At 43.8% G+C, this 25,912-nt stretch overlaps 1 protein-coding gene across 2 annotated transcripts in view; it reads left to right on the top strand.

The window, feature by feature from the left end:
* The first annotated feature begins 452 nt into the window (after positions 1 to 452).
* The window catches only part of LOC311227421 (elongation factor 1-delta-like), a 36,602-nt gene continuing 11,142 nt past the window's right edge, over positions 453 to 25,912 (top strand). The window contains exons 1-5 of one of the 2 annotated variants that reach the window (XM_084313059.1): positions 453 to 475; positions 3,152 to 3,818; positions 4,747 to 4,873; positions 23,822 to 23,878; positions 25,771 to 25,852. In XM_084313059.1, the coding sequence (XP_084169185.1) occupies positions 3,184 to 3,818; positions 4,747 to 4,873; positions 23,822 to 23,878; positions 25,771 to 25,852 (901 nt within the window). In that variant the 5' untranslated portion in view covers positions 453 to 475; positions 3,152 to 3,183. Of the gene's footprint in view, positions 476 to 3,148; positions 3,819 to 4,746; positions 4,874 to 23,821; positions 23,879 to 25,770; positions 25,853 to 25,912 lie in introns of both variants that reach the window. The other variant, XM_084313060.1, reaches the window with a different exon arrangement.

The raw sequence follows: 25,912 nt of genomic DNA, 5'->3' as shown, positions 1-25,912 counted from the left end.
TGGGGGTGCTGGAGACATGCGCCCCAGTCTCCCAAGTCGATCGGCACTTCTCTGGGGCACTTTCACGCACCTACTCCAGGACTACGCATGCGCAGACTACCCACGGAGTCTCTGGATCTCTAGGTTTAGCTAGAGGGATTGTGGGAAGTGTAGTTTAGGTGAAAATGGGATCATACCAATCTGTGAGGTACGGTAGAATTGGTGGCTAAAACATGCACCACTTTAAACGAATGCATGTGTAACGTTACCTATTTAAATAGGTGTTGCTGTCTCCATATATTGACATAGGTTTTATTAGACATCATTAAAACGGTGGTGTCAATGACCTAAAGTAGGAAAGTGAAGTCCTCCTCCCCTCCTATTATTGAAGAATGCCCGCGGGCCAAGGACGCTAGTTCTCTTCTACCATCGGATTACAGCCCGAGAGCACGCAAAGAGCTCTTACCCGCTGTTAAACCTCGATAAAACTCAAAAAGTAAGTGCACAAACATATCTATTTCAAAGCATGGACTGAATAAAATAAAGTGTGCTGCTTGTAAAGTAAGTTACTATGTGTAAACTTACTTAGTTTCGAGCGCCACGTGGCCAGTCCGAGCAACCTAGTTCGTGTGGCTGTCAAAACTTGAGTCGAAGTTTCATGGTGGACGCGAGGTCAACAGATCTGCACATTATGGTTCACATAACACGTTCATTTATAATCGTTTTTGTGTCTCCCTTTTGTCATTGCATTTCTGAAACATGATTTGTGACCACATATGAAATATTTGTACTGTCTCCTACTCTCCTCTCTGTTGGGAATGTGGTTGTTGTAAATGGCTGCACCATCTTCCCATTCCAGTCCCACAGGTGAGTGTTGGTTGATAGATGCTCCATCTGTTTGTCATGATTAGTCACTTTGGCTGTGTGTGTTGTGGGAAGATGTAACATTTCTCGAGTGACACTGCTGTAGACAATGCATTGGATGTTGGGTGTCCTTGTAAACATAGGGTTTTATTTATTTATTTATTTATTTATTTATTTATTTATTTATTTATTTATTTATTTATTTATTTATTTGTTTTATTTGCCTATGCATAAGATACAGGTTGCCTATGCATACGAGAGATATGTCTTTTTTATGGTGGTTTGGATTTGCTTCATTTGACTATTATAGAGTGCTGTTGTGTATATGTCTATGTGTTTAATGTACATTCAAATTGTATTTTCTATTTTCTTGATACCGATTTCCTATGCTAATGATATCATTTGCACAATACATATTTTTGGATTTCAGTATTCCATTCCACAATACGTAGCCTACATTATTCTACAACATGCCTAAAAAAAGGTGAGCCAAATGGTCTATTATGTTACGAAGGTGTTCCATTTCAATGCTTTTGAAAAGGAACACCATGTCATAGTCTATTTCACCTGTGACCTAGATATTAGTTGTTTTCACCAGTCCGTCACACACACTGCATCTTGTGTAGCCGATCTTGTTTTGGCTTTTGGTTTTGAAAGTCCAATGTGGGATTGATCAAAATAATTTTGTAATTTTTGAGTCTTTGTCATTTGTCATCTTTTTGTGTTGCGCTCAGATTCAGACCTATATCCTAAACTAAAGCGACAATGTCAATTTATGACACCTGCTGGCTGCTAGCGGTATTGTCTGTCTTTTCAATACATTTCCCATGAGTCTCTTTGCTCTGTTGCCTCTGTGTACTTTATTTTTTACATGCAGACCCCCCCCCCCCCTTACATTGTTGCAAAAAATACCCTGCTTTCTGTGGGCGAAGAAACGATCACGTCGGATAGTTAGACCAGCGAACGTGAGGGAAGCTGCGTGATCTCAGTTTGCTATGTACACACTCCAGAACATGATTAACACTTTGGTTGCCTTGGGTTAAATTCATGATATACCATAGGTTGCCGGCTCTATTTGTCTATGGAGAAGTACCCCTTCTTTGCATGGCTATAACTTTTTAAATTCTATTGCTACATTGCCATTATTAGGGCCCATTCAAAGTCCTATATGTATTGTTCATTGTGTAGCAACGTTAAACTTTTTCATTCACATATTCATAGTAAAGTATGGTCTAATGTATAAGTATGTTTTCATCTCTTTCTGCAGCTTTCTCCAGAACGTGATCTATAGCCCCAAATGCATTATATTGATGATGCAATACAGTTTTATGGCAATCAGCGCGATATAAAAAATTCCAACTAGACGTACTTCTAGAAGTTACTACACGTCATCTGATGTTGACCGGATGGGCTAGGGGGCGTTTATAATTCCGTGGGCAGCGTTATACCAATCATCTAATGTGGGTCAAATGTTGATAATAGCAGTTAGTATCGAAGACGGTAACGTTACACGCTAAAACTCACCCCAGTCTCCGCGCGCCGTTGGGCGATCATCGTAGAGTAGAAATCTTATCATTATGGGATGTAGATTTACCCGGTCCATCTCCAGCTTGTATAATGGTATATACGTCCAAATCATGTTGTTTATCGAGTTATTGGCAATCGATCACTGTGTATTGTGACGAGCTAGAATGCCGGGACCTATAGCGAGTGCCCGGAAGTAATACGGACGTCCAGCACAACCTCTATGCCACTTCCTGTTTAAGCGATTGCGCCGATCGGCCACCAGATGGCGCTCCTGAACCGCCAGAGAGCTCAGTGGGTCCTCCTGGTGGATCTCAGGCCAGCGGAGGGGACATATGAATCCGATCGCAGATTTTTGAAATATTGATATAAGGACGCTGTACAGCGTCCTCCGGCAACTTGAGCATGGCAGTCTAAACACGTTTCATGGCAGCCAAAGTGTTAATACAATAAATTAATAATAAAAAACATTGTCGCTTTAAATTGACATCATCGTGTCCAGTCCAACTCTGAGCTCTTTTTAATTTTTTTTAACATTTTCAGTGAGTTTACAAGACTTGACTTAACCGTGCAGAACATTTTGATCAATCCTCTGTCGCCTTGTCTTCAAGACCACATTGGCGCCACCATATCGGTCCTTGTTTTGAGCTTCAAAAAAATCCTCTTCTATCCCTCTAATCGGCAAGTTCACTGTGCTACTAACTTTACATAAAACTAATAGCTCTAGCTTCTACCTGTGGCTTCTCTCCCTTTCTTTCCTCATATAACCACCCGACTCAAGAAGTGAGTGTAGAAGACACCCCCTAGTACTAAGTCATGGATCAGTTTTGGCCCAATCCGCGGAATGGCGGAGCCCCTCGGAGCGCCGTCCCAGCGGGGGCCTTCAGGCAGGGTAACGGTCCCTCTCTGGAGAGGGGCATCCTGAATGGAGACGACCTCCACTTTGGCGGAAGGAGGCGCCGCACCCGTTCGTCCCGTTCCGAGAGCCAGGGCTCCGGGGCGGAGGAGGAGTCGACGGGGGGTCCCATGGAGGCCGGCTACTACGGCCAGAGCCCCGCGCTCCAGCACGCCATGCAGGGAGAGCCCATCTGGTACAACCGCGGTGCCTACGAGCAGGCGGAGAGCAACTACCAACGCAGGCTGGCCGGCACCGCCAACAACGAACCCCTCTCTTCCTCCCCCAGCAGGGGCGCCAGGGGCTCCAATTCCTCCCGCACCCTCACCTTCCGCTCCAAGCGGCCCTATGGCCAACAGCAGCAGCAGGACGGCTGGGACCAGGAGCACCCGTCCCACGCCGCCAGGTCCCCTGGCACCAGCCGCCGCCAGTCCAGCAGGGGGGGCCGCAACCGCTCGACCTCGGAGACGGAGCAGGGGTGCGGCAGGGGCAGCAGGGGGCCCCCACGTAGGCGGAGGGGCTACTCCGAGACGGAGAGCCGGCCCCGATGGGACAAGTATGGCACCACCCACTCACTCAGGGAATGGGAGAGAGACTCGTTTGAATTCTTGTCTGACTTGGTTTCACTTGATTTGAATTTCTTCGATTTTCTTTTTGATATTATTATTTTTTTTGTCCGTCTGCATTTCTGTTTGGCCCTAGTATTTTTTTATGCTAACTATGGTGTGGGTTTGATTTTTATTTTATTTTTTGGTAACCATATTTGTTGGTTATAAACAAGCACTTCTAGCCCCTTATTTTAGTTTGACCGTGATTCGATCTGCAACAAGAGGCCGTGTGATTTAATAGTAATTAATGTAATTAATACACAGAGTAAGTCCTCTTTCTGGGTTCGATAATCCTACTGTAGAGTGGGCGGGCGGACGGTGGCCAATCTTTTGTTCTATATAATCCAGAGTTTGCAGACAAGGCAACTCTGTTTCAATGAGCCAGGAATGTGGAGATGCCTATCTGTGGCAATAATCCATCCGTAGTGTGGTACGAGAAGGCCAAAGCATGTCATCTCCAGGCCCTCCTAAATAATCATGTGATGGGAAGTGCACTTGTTTTTGTGTGATGTTGCACAACCGATGCATCAGTCATTATCACCACGGTCACATTATTAAAATGTTTTGATGTAACTTTGTCTTTTTATTTTGCCTAATGCCTTAATTTGTCTCTCCCCATTCCTAAAATCCTGTCTGTGCCCCTGCATGCCGTTTGGATTGTAATCGGTAATATTGAATGTTCCGGGCCAGCATCTAATTAATCCACGTTGTGTTAATTATCGTGCTGTGTTGGGAGCGCTTTGGCTGTAATGATTTAATCGTAAAGGTATACTGTTAAATGTTGATTGACGCAAAGATGCTCTATTTTTGGCATTAATAGTATGGTAACGGATGATGGTGCTTCTTCACTTACTTGATCTCCTCTCCCCTCGTCAGCACCAAGATGAGCGGAGTAGAGTGCTTTGCCACCGAGAACGTCTGGTTCGACAAGCACCGCTACGGCGACGCCGAGAAGCGCTTCTACGAGGGAGCCAACGGCCCCTCCACACAGTCACACCACCAGGTAGGAACATGCGCACACAGAAACGCCCTGCCAGCTCCTTATAAGGGAAGGCAGAGGCTAAGCATTGCATCGGTTGTGCTGCTGACTATGCTTGGGCGGTATGACGGTATTACGGTATACCAGGGTTAGGGATGGGTACCTTTCACATTTGAACCGATACCGGTACCGGTACCTGTGAATCGATACCGGTACCCAACGGTACCTTTTTTCGGTACTTAAAAAAAATAAAAATAAATATTTTTTTTTTTTTTTTTTTTTTACTTTTTTTTTTTCATGTCAACGTTCACACGCACAATATATGCTTACCTAGGATTTGACTTGATTCAACAACAAAGCAGTCGGAGCAATGACAAGCCGAAAACTGTCGAAATTTAATTTACCTACCTCAGTCGTAAAAAAAAATCAAAACTTCAAATAACTACAATTTCGACAGTTTTCGGCTTGTCATTGCTCCGACTGCTTTGTTGTTGAGTGCGTGTGAACGTTGACATGAAAAGAAAAAAGTAAAAAAAAAAGTAAAAAAAAAATGATAAAAAATATTTTTTTTTATTTTTTTTTCGGTTTCTCACTTGATTCGATACTCGGTAGTACCGACGTGTTTCGGTTCGGTACCTCAAAAGTACCGAATTCGGTACCCATCCCTAACCAGGGTATTTCGAGATCCCGCCGGTATGATTCTCAATACCGTGACGTCACAGACTGCTATTACACTGACACGGAGTTGATTGTAGTGCACTGCACAGCATGCGCCAGCAGAGGGTTACGTGGCTACCGTTCTGGGACTGGGAGCTAACGTTAGTAGTACCTGGATGGTGCGGGGTAACTGGCTACCGTTCTGGGACTGGGAGCTAACGTTAGTAGTACCTGGATGGTGCAGGGTAACTGGCTACCGTTCTGGGACTGGGAGCTAACGTTAGTTGTACCTGGATGGTGCGGGGTAACTGGCTACCGTTCTGGGACTGGGAGCTAACGTTAGTAGTACCTGGATGGTGCGGGGTAACTGGCTACCGTTCTGGGACTGGGAGCTAACGTTAGTAGTACCTGGATGGTGCAGGGTAACTGGCTACCGTTCTGGGACTGGGAGCTAATGTTATAGTAGTACCTGGATGGTGCGGGCTAACTAGCTACCGTTCTGGGACTGGGAGCTAACATTATAGTAGTACCTGGATGGTGCGGGCTAACTAGCTACCGTTCTGGGACTGGGAGCTAACGTTATAGTAGTACCTGATGGTGCGGGCTAACTAGCTACCATTCTGGGACTGGAAGCTAACGTTATAGTAGTACCTGGATGGTGCGGGCTAAGTCATACCGTCATATACCGTATACCGGGGTATTATGTCAGTAAGGTATGACTGTATGAAAAAAATTATACCGCCCAAGTCTACTGCTGACGCCTGTGAAGATATTCAACGGGTAGAGCGAAAGCAATTTGCGACTGATCAAAATGAGATTAGATTCAAATGAATTGTCGAAAATAAGTAGGGATGCTCGATATTGGCTTTTTTACCTATACCGATATTGTCCAACTCTTAATTTCCGATACTGATATCAACCGATATCAACAGATACCGATATATGCAGGGTTTCCACCCCCAAAAAACCGAATAATTTCAGGTAATTAACATTACATATCTCTTGTTGTGGAATTAACACAACATTATGCATACTTTTGACAATAAATAAAATCAAAATTTGTTCTTACTTGCTTGCCTGGGTAAATAAAGGTTATAGAAATGTAAACATTTTCTTTTTTGAAAACCGATAGATATTTTTCGATATCACATTTTAATGCCAATATCGACCGATAATATCGGTAGGCCGATAATATTGGACATCCCTAAAAATAAGTTAACCAGACTACAAATGTAACGGGTGCAATAGTAACATACAATGCACAGGTGATTAAACTGGGTATAAAATATATAAATAGTACTACTGAGGGATAGTGCTCATCACATGCATGTACAGAGTTGTAGTATTAATATGACCAGTGATAGTTATAAAGACCCTATAATAGTAAGTCATACTGTAGAACATGACATTTTAGCGTGACAGTGTCAATACGGGTCCAAGGCCACCCAGAAAAAAGTGGCATGTGATGAGATAACAGGCGAGTGAGCGCACAGCGGCTGAAGTGAAAAAGAAATGTGAAATCTAGTCCCATCTAGGGGGGGATGCTGGCGTGGTATTGCTTTCTGTTGAGATATGGAAAACGTATCTGGGGAGGGTGCCTCGACGTGCACGTGCCCCAAGGTGGACTGTACCTGGACGTTCCGTCCTTCGGATGAGACACTAAACCGAGGTCCTGACTGAATCTCGTCATTAAAGAACTCAGGACGCCTATCGCAAAGAGTAGAGGGGGTTCCCTGACGTTCCTGGCCAAATTCCCAATCAGGTCTCATGACATCGAGGCCACCTAATCATCCCTCCCCCTTAATTGGCTGATATCAATCCCCATCTCCTGAGCCGTTCAGCCATTGTGTAGTCGTGTGATGTGTGCCAGTGTATGGCAGCTACTGAGCCTGCGCGTAGCCCAAGGTTGGGTGCTACCAGTGGTGTTGAGGGAGGCAATTTCCACCCTACATTGTGGGGAGCGCTTTGAGTGTCTAGAAAAGCGCTATATAAATGTAATGAATTATTATTATTACGTGTGGTGGTGGCACAGTGTTTGAGCGTCTGGTCCGGCTCCTCAATGCACGATCAGCTATATCTTCCAGCAGCAGTAGATATGCCATTATTCCGCCTGTGTCTGCGCAGCTGCCCAGGAACGCGCAGCTCGTATGCATCCTCACCAAGCCGCCTGCATCAGGCTGCTGCGTCGTTGCTAATAAACTATAGATTTTATAAATATAGAGCCTACTAATGTTGTCACCATACCAACAACCAGCCTATGTATCACGATACCGATTCTAAAATGATACCACGGCAAAAACCTAAATTATCAGGAAAAGTTATGGAATATACGTATTATTAGATGACCGAACATGGAAAATTCTTTAATGAATTAAAATGTATATTTTGACACTGTTGAAATGTAAATAATAAAATTATTCTGTTACAGCTGCTGAGCTACTAGCTATAGCTAATGTCTATTTGTTATGCGTCATCTCCACACTCCACACTAGTTAGTGCTTGTGCAGCACAGGAGATAAGATTGTATTAAAAAAATTTTCCATTTTGTGAATACATTTGTTTTATACAACATCGTTGTTGGCAGATGACTCCTTATAAACACTGCTATCTAACGTTGGCAAGCTAAGCATGCATAGCGTGAACTGTGTAATGTTAAAGGTAGAGATGGGAATCGAAAACCGGTTCCTAATTGGCCGATGCCTGGAACCGTGTGGCTCCCGTGACTTTCGATTCCCTTATCGCTGCCAGGTTTTTCCTACAGTTGCGCAATAACGTTAGCGTTAGCATGTAGCCATGGCAGACTATTTGATTCATTAAGGGCTCGAAATTGCCTGGGTTTTGGTAATATGCTCCCGAAATGCTCCCGCTGTTTGGCTACTTCTATGTAGAGTTGTTCCGATACCGATACCAGTATCGGAAAAGCCGCCGATACTGCCTAAAATGCTGGTATCGGTATCGGCGAGTAATCTCTAATGCTACGCTCCGATACCATATGACGTAATTTATCAACAACACTGCGGTCTGTTGAGTAAGCATTATAAAACAAACGTGTGCTTAATCGATTAAAGTGTCAATGCCATTTGTCATTTTAACAGCAGATACTTTCTTAAATGTCATCGTCCCGACAGAGCGGTGTTGACGGGGAGCTCATGGGTTCGCTTGGTGGCTGGTGTTATTAGCATTGAACAGCTAACCGAAAGCTAGCTTTAACATTACCGTGGCTAAAGTTGGGGCTATTCATAATCCAGCAATAATGGCTGCAGACCTGCAAGCAAAGTACAGAAAGTTGGCAAAGGAGTATTCGTTAAATCACAATGTCACCAGTAACGTTACAGTCTTTTCATATACCGGCAGCTCATGCTATGCTAACTTAGCTCACGTTGACGTCGTCATTGAGACCACCTCGCGTACACAATTAATGACATGTTGCGGACAGCCATATCGGTGACAATGTTTAGCTTTTAGTGCCAAATGATAAGAGTCTGAGGCGGAGTCTCAAAAGAGAATGTTGAATATTTATTGTGCAAAAATCACAACAGATCCGACTGCTACTGAAACGGAGCCTTGTAGACAGACTGAGTAGGGTATATCTGCAGAGCCAGTGGGTAGCGAGTGCAGCAACGTATAATGTCCGTGTGGATCATTGGAGTAGGGTATATCTGCAGTGCTGAAGCCCCATACTCATTGATTAATGATACTAATACAAATATATACAATCACCTGTTGTTGAATAAATACCATTACGTTCTAGTTATTACTAAAAAACAGTATATATAAAACAGTATTTGTAAAAAAAAAAAAAAAAAAAAAACGGTATAATTTATATAAAATTTTTATGTATGCACTGGTATCGGATAAGTATCGGTATCGGCCGATACCCAAAGCTTAGGTATCGGAATCGGATCGAAAAGGAAAAAATGGTATCGGAACATCTCTACTTCTATGTGCAGTGAAAACTACTTGAATGCTTTAGAACCTAGTCATTGATTTAGTTCAGGGTGAGCTAAAATTAGCCGCGGAGCTAACACTAGCTAACGTGAGCTAACGCTAGTTAATCAAGCTCTCAGAGAGAGATAAACAGCTGACAGCGGATAGTACAGGTACAAATACAATAAAACAGCGGGTGGGGGCTGTTGTGTAAACCTTGTACTCTTTAGTTCACATATAATAAGAGACGGAGTGTTTGTTTACTAGTCTTTACTCTGTAAGACAGGAAGTACCGTGGTGCAACATACAAATGTGTCCGTGTAGCAACACAAGCCAATACCTTACAGGACAGGGGCCCGGGGAGGGAGGGAGGGAGGGGGAGGTGTGTGTGTGTGTGTGAGACAGAGGAATAACGACCTGTTATTCAATAGATTAAATTTGTTTAAGAATAAAAAAATAAATACATTTTAAGAGAATCTCAAATACATTATTTTATTTAAGTGTAGGCTATAGTTAATGTTTTATTTTTTACAGTTTTTGTATTTTTCTGACATGGTAAATGGCTGCTTTTTTATATAGCGCTTTTATCCAAAGCGCTTTACAATTTGTTCCTTACATTTTACCCAATCACTCACACATTCACACAATGACGGCTGAGGCAACCATGCAAGGTGCCAACCTGCTCATTGGGAGCAGTTAGGGGTTAAGTGTCTTGCTCAAGGACACATCGACACGCTGCCCGGGAGGAGCGGGAATCGAACCGGGAACCTCCGGATTGCCAGACGACTGCTCTACCTCCCGAGCCACTGTCGCCCCTGACATGGGGGCTCAACAATAAATGACAATCAGAAATGTCAAGTTGCATGTTGTTATTCTAACCAGCTTAGTTCTGTTGCATTTCCAATTTATTTATTTAAATGATAAATTGATCAGGTATCGATAAGGGAATCGATAAAGAATCTAATCGATAAGCAGAATCGATAATGGAATCGTATCGATAAAATCCTATCAATTCCCATCCCTAGTTAAAGGGGACATGTACTGCTATTCCTAGCACTATTTGGGCAACTTTACACAATTCCTGTTAGTCTATTGAAGACATCTGTAAGTTTTTTTTTCAAAAAAATGCATTGTTTTATATTTCTAATCAAGTACTCAAAACCATCATTTTCCAGCTTCAAGATTTCAGGCTGTTATGGCCTGGCTCCGCCCATAAGCACTTTGAGTGACAGTCAGCCCACACAGTCTGCGACTGGTACAGAGAGAGATAGAGAGATAGAGAGAGAGGGGGGGTGGGAGAGAGAGAGAGAGAGAGAGAGCTTCTTCCAGAGCGAAACCCGACACCTCTGCACACACTCCGGAGGGGGAGAGAGAGAGAGGGGGGGGGGGGGGGTGGGAGAGAGAGAGAGAGAGAGCTTTTCCCAGAGCGAAACCCGACACCTGCACACACTCCGGAGGGAGAGAGAGACAGAGAGAGAGGGAGGGGGGGGGGACCCGCCGCGCGGCAGCTTGTGGGCCTTCATTCTTCCCCTCTCCCGTGTGCCGCGCAGCAGGTCCCCCCCCCCACCCCCCAAGTGCTCCCTCTCTCTCCATCTCTCTCTCCCTCCAGAGCGCACGCAGAGGCGTCGGGCTCCACTCCGCCTCGCAGCATGAGGAAGTGGCTTCCACTCGCTGTCTAGTCTAGGTAGAATGGGGGCGGGCATTAGCTCCAACCACAGAGCCAATCGCATCACTGTGCGCTACCCAGCGTCCGAATGACGTGACTCAGACGTTCAAATCAAAATGGCCTGATTTACTGGAGGAGGAAAGGGGCTGAGCTGAATCAGAGCAATCCGCCAATATGGTATTTAGACACTAAAACACATTGATACGAACTCCTATTACTATAATACAATGCTAGAGACTGAAAAATGACATTTATAGTAGGGATGCACGATAATTATCGGGCCGATATCAGCAATTATGACGTCATCCCGATAACGTTATTAATAGCTCCGATAATATAATATATTTTTTGGTAAAAAAAAATGCTGTGTGGGTGAATTGGAATGAAGTGCGTTTGTTTTGACTGTAGGCTCATCCCGTTTTGCCAGTACTGTGGTACGACTGACGGCGTGTGGTTTAGGAACAGGGCGTTTTACACAAATCCAGCGCTCCCTTTCTTGGCTGTGACGTAGCCACGTAAGTTTCTGAATCAGCGCGGACGTTGACAACAAAGATGGCCGCGTCGGTACTCGGAATTTCAGAGGAAAAAGTTTGCTTGCTATTTGTAATAAATGCAATGCAGAAGTTCCACAAGGAGGGAAAAGGGCAACAACTTGTAATACATCCAGCCTGACGGGTAACCTGCGGCATCACCACCGCCACGACGGTGTGTTATTGTGTTAACTTAGAAGCCTACGACGACGCGAGGAGCTAAGCAAAGCTAGCCCCTTCCATGGCTGTGATGCAACCCTCGGTTGAACGCAGTCACTTATTGCTCCGTAGTAGTAGTAGGTTAATTTGCACCACCAAGGACTGCTTAAAAGCTAGCGGTTTGAGCCCTTGGGTCATTTCTGTCAAACTTCTTTAATTTAGCAAACGACTCGTCAATAGCTGGCTTTGGATTCACAGCAGCTTCTAGCTTCTAGCTTTTAGCTTCTAGCTTCTAGCGTCGTAGGCTTTTAACGCCATCATAGCGGTGGTGATGCCGCAGGTGACTTGTTGTGGTGGTGATGTGTCCACTCGAAGCCTTTTTTTCAAGGCTCCGCTTTGAAAAAAGAAGAATAAAAAGCTTCGAGCGTCTTAGGTTGGATGTATTACAAGTTGTTGACGGATTGTGAATTTTCATTTGGAAAAATAAATATGGTCACTTTATCAGTCAAAACTGTTGTCTTGCCTTTTGTTTCTGTTGTCTGGTTAGGTCACATTTAAGTTGGTGTTAAGTTATTGTCCTGGGAAGTCTTTTTATGTATTATTATTGTATTGTGATATGTTTTGTTTCATGTTGAGAAAAAAAGATAAAAAAAAAATATACATTACATTTTTTTATAATACAATAAATATCGGTTATCGGCTTGAGGAGCCTAAAGTTATCGGTATCGGTGTCAAAAAATCAATATTGTGCATCCCTAATTTATAGTACATGTCACCTTTAAGTAACTTGTGTTCTGCTGGGAAAGACTGTTCATCACTGCATACAACTTGGTTTAATCCAAACGTCCATCAGAAACTTTGTATTATGAAATAAGATATTTGGAGATATCTGACTATTTTCCCTATGCTCACTCAGTCGACACTGTTGACACACCCACTACGCAAAGTGTGCTCTCTCTCAACACACACTGCGTGTGAGTATTGAACAATTTTTAGCAGCTGGGTATCGCAATACTTTTCTAGTACCGGTGTATCGTGCAACCCTATAGCATACTACATGAGCGCAAAGGGCTATAACTGACTACAAAGTCAGCGCCCCCTCAATGGGGAGCGACGACGCCTCCCTTGCGGACCAGCTCAACACCTTCTATGCAAGGTTTGGTGCAAACAGTGGCACTGCTAGCCCAACGGCTAGTGACGTCACTGGTGCGCCGGCTGTTGTGGAGGGGGGGGGGCATCCGCGGGGGGGGGGGGGGGACGCTCTCTCATTGACGGTACACAGTGTGAGAAGAGCATTTATGCAGGTGAACACCAGGAAGCCTGCTGGCCCAGATGGTATAACAGGACGCATACTTAAGTCCTGTGCCAACCAGCTTGCCCCAGTGTTCACCGCCATATTTAATCAATCCCTGGCGGAGTCGGTGGTCCCTGCCTGCTTCAAGATGTCTACCATCATCCCTGTACCGAAGAAACCCTCCCCAACATGTCCAAATGACTACAGACCGGTGGCACTCACCTCTGTGGTCATGAAATGTTTTGAGAGGCTGGTCAAGGACCACATTTGTGCCTCCCTCCTAGGGCTGGGCGATAAAACGATAACGATAACTATCGCGATAAATTATTTCCTCGAAATAAACATGAAACGTGGTCGCAAAGTTTCGATATATCGATTTCCAAGCTTGGCTCCGTTCAGCCTCGGCTCAGCACACTCACTAACAACAACCAACGTTACGTGATGACGTGACGTGCATACGCACAACAGCTAACAACCAATCAGTGAAGGAGATGGCCGAGAGCGAACGAGATCCGGAAGGAGACCCAGAGGTACTAGGACTCACTCAACAACAAGGCTTGCTAGGCTAATTAGCTTGCACGGCGTTGTTTTATATATTTACGTGCCGAGTATGTGTGTGTTTTGAATTCTGAGGCCACATTTAAGTAGTGTGGGGTATACAGTGGACGTCGTTTCAATATATTGTGGCGGAAGAGAGTTTTAGTGTCATATTTATTGTCATGAGATACTCCGCTTGTCATGAGATACTCCGTGCGCGGACTGATGACGACATCAACTCGACTTGAGACATTCGCAGCAGCATAAGAAGTTAATTAAACTTGACAGACATTATATCGACGATAATTATCGATATCGAATTATATGAAAATAATTTTATAATTTTATCGCGATAACGTTTTTGGTCATATCGCCCAGCCCTACTCCCTCCCCAGTGATATGGACCCTATGCAATTTGCATACAGGACAAACGGGTCCACTGACGACGCGGTCTCCCAGGTACTGCACAGCACCCTCTCCCACCTTGACCGTCAGAAGGGGGGCTATGTGAGACTGTTGTTCATTGACTACAGCTCGGCATTCAACACCATAGTCCCCACCAGACTGGTGGACAAGCTGATCGAGCTGGGTCTGAGCTCCGCCCTGAGCGCCTGGGTACTGGACTTTCTGAGTGAAAGACCCCAGGCGGTCAGGGTGGGGGGTCAGACCTCCAACACCATCACCCTGAGCATCGGGTCCCCCCAGGGCTGTGTTCTAAGCCCCCTGCTGTACTCACTCTACACACACGACTGTGTGGCCAAGTTCAGCTCCAACTCCATAGTGAAGTTCGCAGACGACACGGTGGTGGTGGGGCTGATCTCGGACAACGACGAGAAGGCCTACCGGGAGGAGGTTGAGGTACTGGAACGCTGGTGCCAGGACAACAGCCTGCTCCTGAACATTGGTAAAACCAAGGAGCTGATCGTGGATTATAGGAGAGGACAGCAGGAGACGCACACACCACTGATGATTAACGGGGCTACCGTGGACAGGGTGAGCAGCTTTAAGTACCTGGGGGTCCACATCTCAGAGGACCTGACATGGTCAACACACATAGACACAGTAGTAAAGAAGGCGAAACAGCGCCTCTACCACCTGAGACAGTTAAGGAAGTTCAGAGTATCGGGGAAGATACTCCAGTCCTTCTACTCAGGAGCTGTAGAGAGCATCTTGACCGGAAACATCACTGCCTGGTATGGAAACAGCACGGCACAGGACAAGAAGGCCCTACAGAGAGTGGTGCGCTCAGCCGAGCGTACCACGGGTATTGCACTACCCCCCCTGCAGGTTCTATACAACAAGAGGTGCAAATCCAGAGCCTGCAGGATAATGAAAGACCCTCACCACCCCAATAACAGCCTGTTTCAGCTGCTGAGGTCAGGCAGACGCCTGCGAACCCCAGCTACTAGGACAGAGCGGCTTAGGCTCAGCTTCTTCCCCCAGGCCATCAGAGCCATGAACAATGAACATTGAGTGCTCAGAACATTGAACTATCCACACACAAGCACACATGAACACACACACGACACGCACGCTGTGCACGCTCACACACGAGCAGCCACTTAACACTTTAACATGAGCGGGCACACACTCATGTCGCACACACGCACACTTATGGCCAAAGGAAAGGACACTTTAAATTAGAATAACAGGAACAGTGTATTGCACTACCAAAGCTAACTAGCATGTCCCATATGCTCTGTAAATAACTATGTACAGATACCGAGATGTCACTCCATGTTACCTGTTACCTGTTTACTGCACAATGTTGTTTTTTCATTTTTTGATTCTATTATATGTTGTACCACTGTATTGCACATCGTTGCGGGCAAGACCACCCGCATTTCATTGTATACCTGTATGCCGTGACAATTAAAACTCTTGACTTGACTTGACTTGGGATGTGCTGAGAGCACAATGTAGATGTGTCCATTCCACTAAAGCTATATCCATGCAATTGAGTTTAGTTCTTATTTATTCACCATAATTTGCAGTGTTTGTGTAGTGCTTTTGAGTCAGGACTATAAAAGTAAAACATGATTTTGAATGATACAAATATTGTCGTATTTATTACTATTATAATTATTTAGAAGTATGTAGGGCTGGGCGATATGACGATATTATATAAATATCGGGTACAGTTCATTAACGATACACTTTTTTAACGTATCGTGGATATCGTGATGTTTTGCCCAAGAGGATTGTGTCGCGTCAATCTGGTCCACCCCGTTCAAACTTTTGAACAACGCCGCTCCCACACACACACTACTGCATCAAAGTTAGTTAGTACTTATGATTAACAAAGGCATTCGTTTTGTGGCATCAACATTATATAGTTACACGTTATATAGTTACACATCAGCGTATTTACCCAAACATAGCAACGTCCGATGACGACATAGATAGCAAGCGTTACTGTTCATATCTCAGTCCGTGCCGAGTTGTGCGTGCCCATTCTGCGGTCTGTTAATAAAGTTTTCAATCAGACAGATGTATGGAAAGGCTTTTATTATAACATTTGTTGCAGTAAAATCATTATGCCTCGTTGTCATGCTGCGGTGCGCTAGTAATCACTCGTCGGCTGCGGTGAGCTGTTGTTGTTGTCGTTGAGCTGAGCTCTCGTTAAAATCAAGGAGGGCATTCAGGAAGTAAAAAAAGAATAGCGCTGCTTGCCGATTGGTGCTAAGAACAGCAGGGCGGGTACAAGCGGTGTGACGTAATTGGCAGACTCGACTGTCAATCAAAATTATTCTGTTGCCGGCTGAATGATTGAATGAATGAACGTTATTAACGATTGCAGAATGGGTACAATACAGTACAGCTCAATACAACAACAGTGGACTGACTGGAGGATGAAGACCAGAAAAAGACTTTCGGCTTTTTTACATAAGGGTCCTCCATTTTCAATTCATCAAAACATTTAGAGACATACAAATATACAGTAGTTTCATAAAAATGCTAAAATCCTATTGATTGATTTAAAACTTTATTAACATATTTCAGAAAGGGTACAGTACAGCTCAATACATACAATTGTTAAGGGGATGCAGACCAGCGAAAGACTTTCGTCTTGTTTACATCAGGGTCCCCCATTTTCAATTCATCATATTTCATATCTAAATCATATAATATCTCATTGCTAAATATATGCAATATATAATCTAATAATCCAATAATCTAAATCTAATATATAATATAAAAATGCTAAATGCATGGGTATTTTATTTTGTCTTTAATGTTAGCTTGCAAACTCAAATACTGTCTTGGTAAGCCTCATAATGAATTGTTTGGGGAAAAAAAGAAAAACATTGTGATGCGTATCGTGTATCGCCGAAAGGTCAGAAAATATCGTGATATCATATTTAGGCCATATCGCCCAGCCCTAGAAGTATGTAGAATCAACGTGAATGCAATCACCATGATTTATCCTAAATGAAGCCCTTAAGAACACCAGTCTGTCCTATCTACGACTGCTCTTCCGCGGTCGTAAATCCTGCTCTTAGCTACGAGCGAATCCCTGAAAAGGAACCGTTCGATAATGCCAAAATCGTCCCGAAAAGCTTGTAAGAGGAGTTATGATATTTGCTCATAACTTTTCTCGTAAGTCCGTTCAAGAATGAGGACCATTGTGATTTGAATTGTGCCTAGACTAGTGTTGGTTTGGTGAAATCTAAAGTATAATGGTAAAGGAAAGGGTAACTGGGTTGGGGGCAGGGCACGAAATTAGAGCCCGCCACCCGCCAATGGCGGGCATATTTTAGGTTTGGCGACTAACAATGAGAGGTCTGCCCGCCACCTGGCGTGTAGTTCATATCGATACTCTTATTTTGAAAATCCTGTGCGGGTCTCATTTCCGCCCCAAGCGCAGCTCCAGTCATAATATCGATGGCTCCGGCAGTTAGCAACGTTCGGTTCATATGATACTCTTATTTTGAAAAAAACACGTGGCAACGAGTCATCCTGGGGCGGATATGACTTGTTTCTGCTCTGCTCTGCTCTGCTCGCTTCTGCTCGTATCAACACCGAGGCAGTCTGCTCTAGTCTATTGCGGACCTCCGTGAGCTAACGTTACTGTTTAAACAATGACCCAGTCAACTATTTTAGTTTTAATACATGAGGCATTGTCTAACGGTATCTAGCTGGCTAGCTACTGATAGCTGCTGATATCAACAAATGCTCCAGCAATTATAGTCGAGTGCATAATACCTCCGTTGAAGTCCGTTCGCTCGGTAGGCAACGTTAGCTCACGTTAGCTCTATATGTCCCAGTAAACTAAATAGTTCACTGAGGCGTTGTCTTAAACGTTATATAGCCGGCTAGCAGTAGCTACAGATATCAATGTCTTATAACATAGATTCGATGCGTATTCTAGCTGAGGGCAAGGCATGCTGAATGTGATTTGACCAATAGGGTCCAGCTGCAGCGCCGGAGAATCCTGGCTGCATCTGGAGGCTACTAAGTATTAGGGCTGACCTTCAAAGCTTTTTTTGGCAATCGAAGCTTTGGGGCCGAGCTTCGATTTTAATTTCTTTTATATTTCTGTATTTTTATTTTTTTTATCTTATGTTGTGGGACTTGTACAGCACTTTGGTAAACTGTTGTTTTTAAATGTGCTCTATAAATAAAGTGGATTGGATTAATGAATTAAGTAGCCCCTTTCGTGACTGTGACGCAGCTAACAAGGTTTCACTCGGCTGTGTGATTTAATTCAAGGTGGATCGCTGTTGCCGTTTGAACAACTTCAGATTTCATGGGAACTACCAATCCTCCAAATCAAGAATGTTTAAGATGAATGAATGAAGTAAGATTTTGATTATTTGAAATATGGCCTGTGTAGACTAAACTATGCACAGAATTATGTCAGTCTACAAGGTCCGGATTCTACATGGTCCGGCAATGTAGACCTTGTAGACTCCACTACAGACCAATTATCAGTGAATGTTCATGCATTTTTAAGAAGGGCTACTTCCACAAAAAAACAAAGAACTCACCAAAACATCTCAGTAGCACCTTATCTAAATGTTCTATTTCATATATGGAGATTCATATTTATTTATGTATTGCATGCATTTCTACATTTTATTTCCTATTTTGTTTATTCATCCCAGTATCTTTCTTTCTTATGTGTGGAATTCTAACAAGGCATGTAGTAGGGATGTCCCGATCCGATCACGTGATTGGCGTCGATCACGTGCTTTTCAGAGGATCGGGGATCGGGAAAAAATAATAATAAAAATCGGCAGTCAAAAAAAGAAATTGTATTCAACAAACATGACCATGTCCACGTCTTAAACTCATACGGAGGCCTTAGTTTTGGTTTTAAATTACATATAATATATCATCATTAATGTATTTATTGTCACACAGAGCAGAATAATTGTCCACAACAAACACATTCCCCTTTAATTTTCACCGTTGCAACAAACACATTCCCTTTAATTTAGACGCTACACGCTACACGCTCGACCACATCACAACAACAGTACAACACGTCGCTCCCGAAACGCGGTTAATATCCACTGACTTGAGCAGCTAGACTTAATGTCAGAGGTTTGGAACTACCGGTAAGCATTTTAAAATAGAAAGTCAAGCCAGTTGCAATGTTTGCAAGGAGGACAGGCTGGAGGCGAAGTTTTCAGACTAACTTTTCACCTGGAGGATAACGTGACTGAGGATTATCGTCGGCGTTTCAGACCAGAATGGACCATTACGTAAGTCGAACACTGAATGTATACTAATGTGCAAACATATATTGAAACTTTTAATATTTCTCATATGAAGCAGAAGCACATTTCTCAGGGTGAATGTAATAACAAAAGCCTCCGCTCTCGCGCCCCGGACTATAGGCAACAGATGGGCTTGTCTCGCTCTGCCAGTTTCTGACAAATGCGTCAAAATTGATTACTAATGTGAAAGATCGGATCGGAAACGATCGGATCGATAGATATTTAAAATCACATGATCGGGATCGGATCGGAAGCAAAAAAAGGCGATCGGGACATCCCTAGCATGTAGGTGTATATGTGTTTGAGGATGATATCCTTCAAACAGGCAATAGTGATGATATAATTTGGGCAGTGCTGAGCTGGGTTACTTTCCTCCAGTGTATTTGTCTCCCGGCCCCACCCAATGGCCCCATGCGTGCACACACACACACACACACAAATCGAAGTAAAAAAAATTTGCATTTTTTTGAATTTTTTTTTGAATTTTTTTTTACTTCGATTTTCTTTTAATGTTCGAAGCTTGTGCCATCGAACGAAGCTTCAAAGTATTTAAGACAGCCCTACTAAGTATACACACAGACAGTGGAGCTGTTTTCAGATAGTGAGAAGTCACTTCAGAGAGAGAGAGTACAAATTTAACTCTGGCCTCTTTAAGTGTCTATTCTTCAACGTAATAGCTTATCTACTTGAAATGTACTAAACATTTTTTATATATGTGACACAAAAATGTGTTTTTTTGGCTGGTAAGAAATATGCTTGGCGGGTAGAATTGTCCCATCTCACTGGCCGGTGAGTCAAAAAGTTAATTTCGTGCCCTGGTTGGGGGACCACATCCCTGGCCTGAAATTGCTCAAGGGATCATTACAGAGACAAGCTAATCTGGCCCGGTGAGAAGATGGGACAATGGCAAATTCGACCTTTTTGAGGCACTGCAAGGATCCAAAGTTGTATGGCTATGTTATGTTGTAGTTTCAAAGGTTATTGTTCTAGATGACATGCCTGATACTGATAGGGTCTGTCTGATAACTTTCAGAAATACAGATACCAACTTTTCTCCAAGGTCCTCTTTTGAGGACTGTCACACTTGAGGCCCTTACTGGTAGAGCCCTTTTCTATTTTTCCTGTGCGCTGTGCTGCTGCCATCTTGGATATCACATACCCCACTGGATGGTACCGCCTCAGCTCATGTTGCCATGGCGGCAGCTGCTCGGCACCGAGGCCCATCAGTCATTGGTCGTCACATCGTCGTCACTCACAGGGCTCGCCAGCTTCAACCAGCTGTGTGCTTGTTGAGCTGCTGAGCCACTCGACTTAAAAGTAGATCCGCTGGGTGAGGGAGGAGGGGATTGGGAGGGGGTGGCAGCGGTTATGTGGTTTGGCAGCTGTCCCCGTTGGTCAAACTGTCTGGGTCTGGGTGACTCCACCAAGTGTATTTTCATCTGGGATCAAAGAGTTTGTATACTGGGTTATTCCCCAAGGGGATCAATAAAGGAATATCTTATTTGCTGCTTCAAACACTACTGCATACGCCTAGCACTCGCATCATGCACTGTTCGCTTTTTTTGTGAATGTGTATCTTGGGACGTTTTAGAATATGTTGAATTCAATTCTTTCAGTGAAGGATACAAATATTCTGTAGAAAATAAAATTCCATTTTATCCCCCAAATAATGACTGAATTAAATGACAACTGTCTCTAGCCTGCCCTCTGTGTGTGTGAATGTGTGTTCGTCATGCTCCTTTCTGCTCCCCAGTGCTTTCCCTCCTGCTCACAAGTGCTTTACTCTCCAACGCCAGCAGAAACTAGTGCCCCCCTGCAGCATATCAATAAATACTGTGAGAATATCTGATGGTGGATGCACATAGATGGTAGCTGTCAAGTATTAATGAAATAGCAGAGCTACACAGATATTTCAGGTTACTTGTCAAAATGTTATTGATTCTTAGTTTTTGTTTAAGTGAAAACGATTGGGAGATGATGCCGTTGTCAGCTGCCAGCCTCCCCGTAACTGTTTTCAGTTGTCGGAAAGGGTTGACGTTGAATCGATGCAGTGAATGCTGAAATCCAGACTTGGGAAACTGTAATTATCTGAGCTGCATTGCCATTTCCAAATGGTAATACTGACACGTTTGCCTAAACCTAAAATTACCTTAAATTATATATGTGTATATATAGTCCTATATTGTTTTGTGTTGCTCTCCCTTTTTATGCCAGGTGGACAGAGCAGTAAATGGATTTAGTCAACTTTATTGTCAATTTTCTACTTGTGTAAGACATGCAGACATTTTAAATTGCGTTCCCCCCATTCCTACGAAGATATAGACAATATAAACACAAAAGTAAACGTAACACACAATATACAGGACTGCAAGATATGTACAATATAAACGGTAATTAAAATGAGCTTAGTGCAAATATTTTCTAGCAGCAGTAGTACATAGTAGAATAAAGTGGCAGTGTGTGTCTGTGGGATGGTGTGCGTGTCAGTGGGGGGGGGGTCCTAGTCCAGGTCTGTGGTGTGTGTGTATGTTCTAAACAAGACACTGCAGTCTAATTAAGTGGCAGTGTTAAAGAGAAGTTCATGTTGCACACGCATAGTAAGGAGTGCAGATGTATCCAACTCTGCTTCTCAAGTTTAACAAGTTTAAGTGTTGTATGATCAAGAGATGGTCTCTCTTTGCTGCCTTTATGTCGGTCTAATTTAGGTTATGGACCAGCGTTTCCGTTAGCCGGTAATTACCGGTATTTGACTGGCAAAATCTGTTGAAGTCCGACATATTTAATCTCTCCGGTCATAATGTCCGGTGAAAATAATTCCCTCTAAACACAATTAGATTATTTGAATTGTATTAAAATAGGCTAAAATTATATAGCCTATGCGATGAACGAAACAATCTCACCAAGCAGCCGGTCTAATAATGACATCCTGCTGTCAGCGCGAGCTGGCTGCTGATATATTTACGTGAAGCATGGCTTGGCAGGGTGCAGTACTCCAATTCAGCCATTGGCAATTCAGCTGTTGGGTGGGGGCGCTGCTGACACCACTGCTCTGCTCTGCCTGCTCCAAGTGCTCCATGCTTCACGTAAATATATCAGCAGCCAGCTCGCGCTGACACAGCGGTGCCAAATTTCTCAGTTCTTCGCTTGATATAATTAATACAAATGTCCAATATAACGGAATTAGTTAGCTCATAAAAATGTGATTATAACAGACTGCTGTTTATTAAGGTCGGGCAGACTGCCCACCGACACCTGAAGTCGGCAGCAGCAGCACGAAGTCTCGAGGGACTTATTTTATTTGGAATATATTAATGACTGATACGCAAAAGTAGCCTAGTTTTAAGTTAAAATATTATAAATGCCTTGATGATGTCATTCTTTATATAGGTCTATAAATTGTTTTTAAGCTCAATAAACTCTGACCGGAATTTATCCCATTTGTCCGGTAGATTGAAATCTACCGGACACTCAGACCTGCAAAAAAAAATTCTAACGGAAACCCTGTTATGGACATTGGGGACCCTACAAAACGTTGACGTGAAATACACCATTTAAAGGAACACTCCCACATTTTGGGAAGCCATCTTCGGATCTTCCCCGGATTCAGACTATTGATACGAGTCTCACCTCTGCGTGTCCAGTAGCCAGGTCCAGGTGCATGGGAGTCTATTTTAGCACAATGACTAGACGCAGTAGGGAGCATCTAACCTAGCGCCGTCAAAAGTGAAGCAATACGGTACTGGTCGGTCGGGGCGCCTGTTCAGCAGGGAGGGGATCTGGGGGAAATAGCACGAACCTCCGCACGCGTTACGTTCCCCCAGTGAAGCTCCTCGCTGTCGGGGGAAAAGAAGTGGCTGGTGACTCCACATGTATCGGAGGAGGCATGTGGTAGTTCAACACCCTCCCAGGCTGACAGTGGGCAACGTCCAGGAAGGGAATTGGCATAACGACAAATTGGATGGGTGAAAAATACAGAAAAGGCCCAGAAATGAATTGAATACATTTATTTTTTAAGAAGTACAACTCCAAAACGGACAGAGTGGAAATAAATGAATGAATTTTATGAATAAATAAATCCATCTTCTCGACTTGACTCTGGTGAAGGAGGCAAATAAGTATTTTTCCCATGAGGGGATCAATAAAGGAATATCTTATCTTATCTTACAATGTTGAAAATTGATATCGATCTTCTTGATTGACTTTGGGGAAGAAGGCAAATAAGTGTATTTCCTAAAATGTTTGAGTGTTACACATGGTTGTATTGCCGGTGTTGGTTCAGTATCATTTTGGCTTTCAGAATGTTTAGGGTTGGTTTAACCATGTGTCTGTCTCAACAATTGTCTCTTTTTTTGTATAGTATATAAATGTCTAGCGTCCTACTCCATTTTGTTTTCTTCCTCTTCCCTCTATTCTCGCCACCCGTCCAACACCCCCACCCCTTTCACTTGAAACCCTCTGTATATTAAACGGGTGCAGGTGAGGTCAGCCCAGCAGCCAGCCAAAGGGCGTCCAGAGAAACGCCGGCACAGAAACGTAAGTCGTCGTCCGCTCCACCCCAGGTGATGCTGCATGGCTGGCTGGGGCAGACCGCGGGGCCAGGTCTGGGCTTTTAGCTAACACTCTTGTCATCCTGCTGCCTGGGAAGCGTGTATATTTTCCCTAACGCACTTTCACTTCCGCGATCTGATTGGCCACTGACGTTTCTCTCAGCGCCAATCGCGTTAGGCCTCTAACAGCCTGCTAGCTAGCTAACGCCTAGTTCTATCACTGGTGAAGCTTGGCGACTCTTTCAAAGTTGGTTAAGGTTAGAGTTTGGAATCAGGGCTGGCGGTCTATCGCTTTGCTCTAAACCAAACTCTTAACATTAACCAACTTCGAAAGAGTCGCCAAGCTTAACCAGTGATAGAACTAGGCATAACGCGATTGGCGCTGAGAGAAACGTCAGTGGCCAATCAGATCGTGGAACCCGAACGCGGAAGTGAAAGTGCGTTAGGGAAAATATACACGCGCCTGGGAATGGAGTGTGTGCTGCTGTCACAAGACCCCGCACTTCCTGTCGTAAATCGGCTACAGGTGCGGCCACTAGCTAGCTGGTACTCTTGGATCGGTGTGTCCTCATCGGGGGAATCTGGGTCTACCTAATGAAACGATTTAAAAAGAGTAATTCTGCATGTTGGCTTTTTGATTATGAGAGGGGAAGCTTTCTTGCTCGGCAGGGGAAATGTATTGGATGTTGGTTGGCATGAAGAGTGTGTTAACGAGTTGATGCTTGAGCATGTAAACAAACTGGTGCTGGACGATATGGAAGCAGGCGAGCACCAAACCGTCCACCTGTACTGCAGGTATGGGTGCTGCCAATTGGTTGAAAGTATGCCAACAACGAATGCACTGACAATGTCCCCATGAAAAATGTCCATTAAAGGAACATGCCAACATTATGGGGACATTTGCTTACCAAGAAGATGTATATAAATGTCCTCTGTTCAGTAGAAAGCTATCCGGCTGCAAGATAGCCTAGCTTAGCACAAATGAAAGGAAGCGGATAGAGTTTTAAGCTAGGCTAGTGGTCCGTATTCACTTCCATATGTGCTAGGCTAGCTTGCAGCCGCATAGCTTTCTATTGAACACACGGAGAGGAAACTGGTATTCATCTTCTTGTCTGACTCTGGAGAATGTTGTATTTCCCATAATGTTGGCGTGTTCCTTTTTTAATGAGTGAGCGTCCACAATTTGTGACTTTTAAAGCCCACTGCGACAGTCTGTGGCACCATAATCACTATTTGCTTAGGTTTGGAAAATCACATGTCGAACAGTCCAATTGATGACCATACTGGACTGCATGTGTGTGTCACGGGAAGTGTGATCATGCAATTAACGCGGCATAATTGTGTAATGTGTATTGCATAAAAAGATGCAACCACGCTTGATGGATGATATGATGATGGATGATAAAAACAATGCTATTCATGTATTGCCCAGCCCTAATCAAAACCATCAGTGTTTTTGCATGTCAACCCTGCATGTCGGACATATTATGGAAAATGTGTTTTCCCCTAGACTTGGCGTGTTATTTAGGTGTTATTTCAAGCCTAAACAAGCTGAATAGCCTGGCAGGGAAGGAAATAATTAATAAAACAAATGGTATGTGCTACACCCACCAGAAATGGGAAGAAAGAGGTGCTAGAAAGTAAATGTATTAAAATGTAAATTTAACAAACGTGAAATTGATGAAAAGAAACATGTCTCCTTTAAAGTAATTTAATAATCAATCGCGCCTTATTGTTACCAGCGGTCTTTACCGCCCATTTTCTTTTGCTTTTGTTTGTATCTTTACCTCCAGACCTTAATTGGATCTCTGTCTGGAATTAATGTGTGTCCTGTTAAAGTTGTGACCCTGCACTCAAACACTTTTCTTTTCTCTCCAGTCTTCCTCACATGCCGGTGGAGATCAGGAGTTGGTCTCACGCATGAAGAGCATGGAGCTGGAGAACCAGGGGCTGCACAAAGGTGCGTTCAGGAATACTTTTAATCACTATGAATACACATCCGTAGGACATGGACTGTACA

This window comes from Notolepis coatsorum (assembly GCF_963971535.1).
Source record: "Notolepis coatsorum genome assembly, chromosome: 4".
NCBI lineage: Eukaryota > Metazoa > Chordata > Actinopteri > Aulopiformes > Paralepididae > Notolepis > Notolepis coatsorum.
This window is presented reverse-complemented; position numbering and strand designations above follow the sequence as displayed.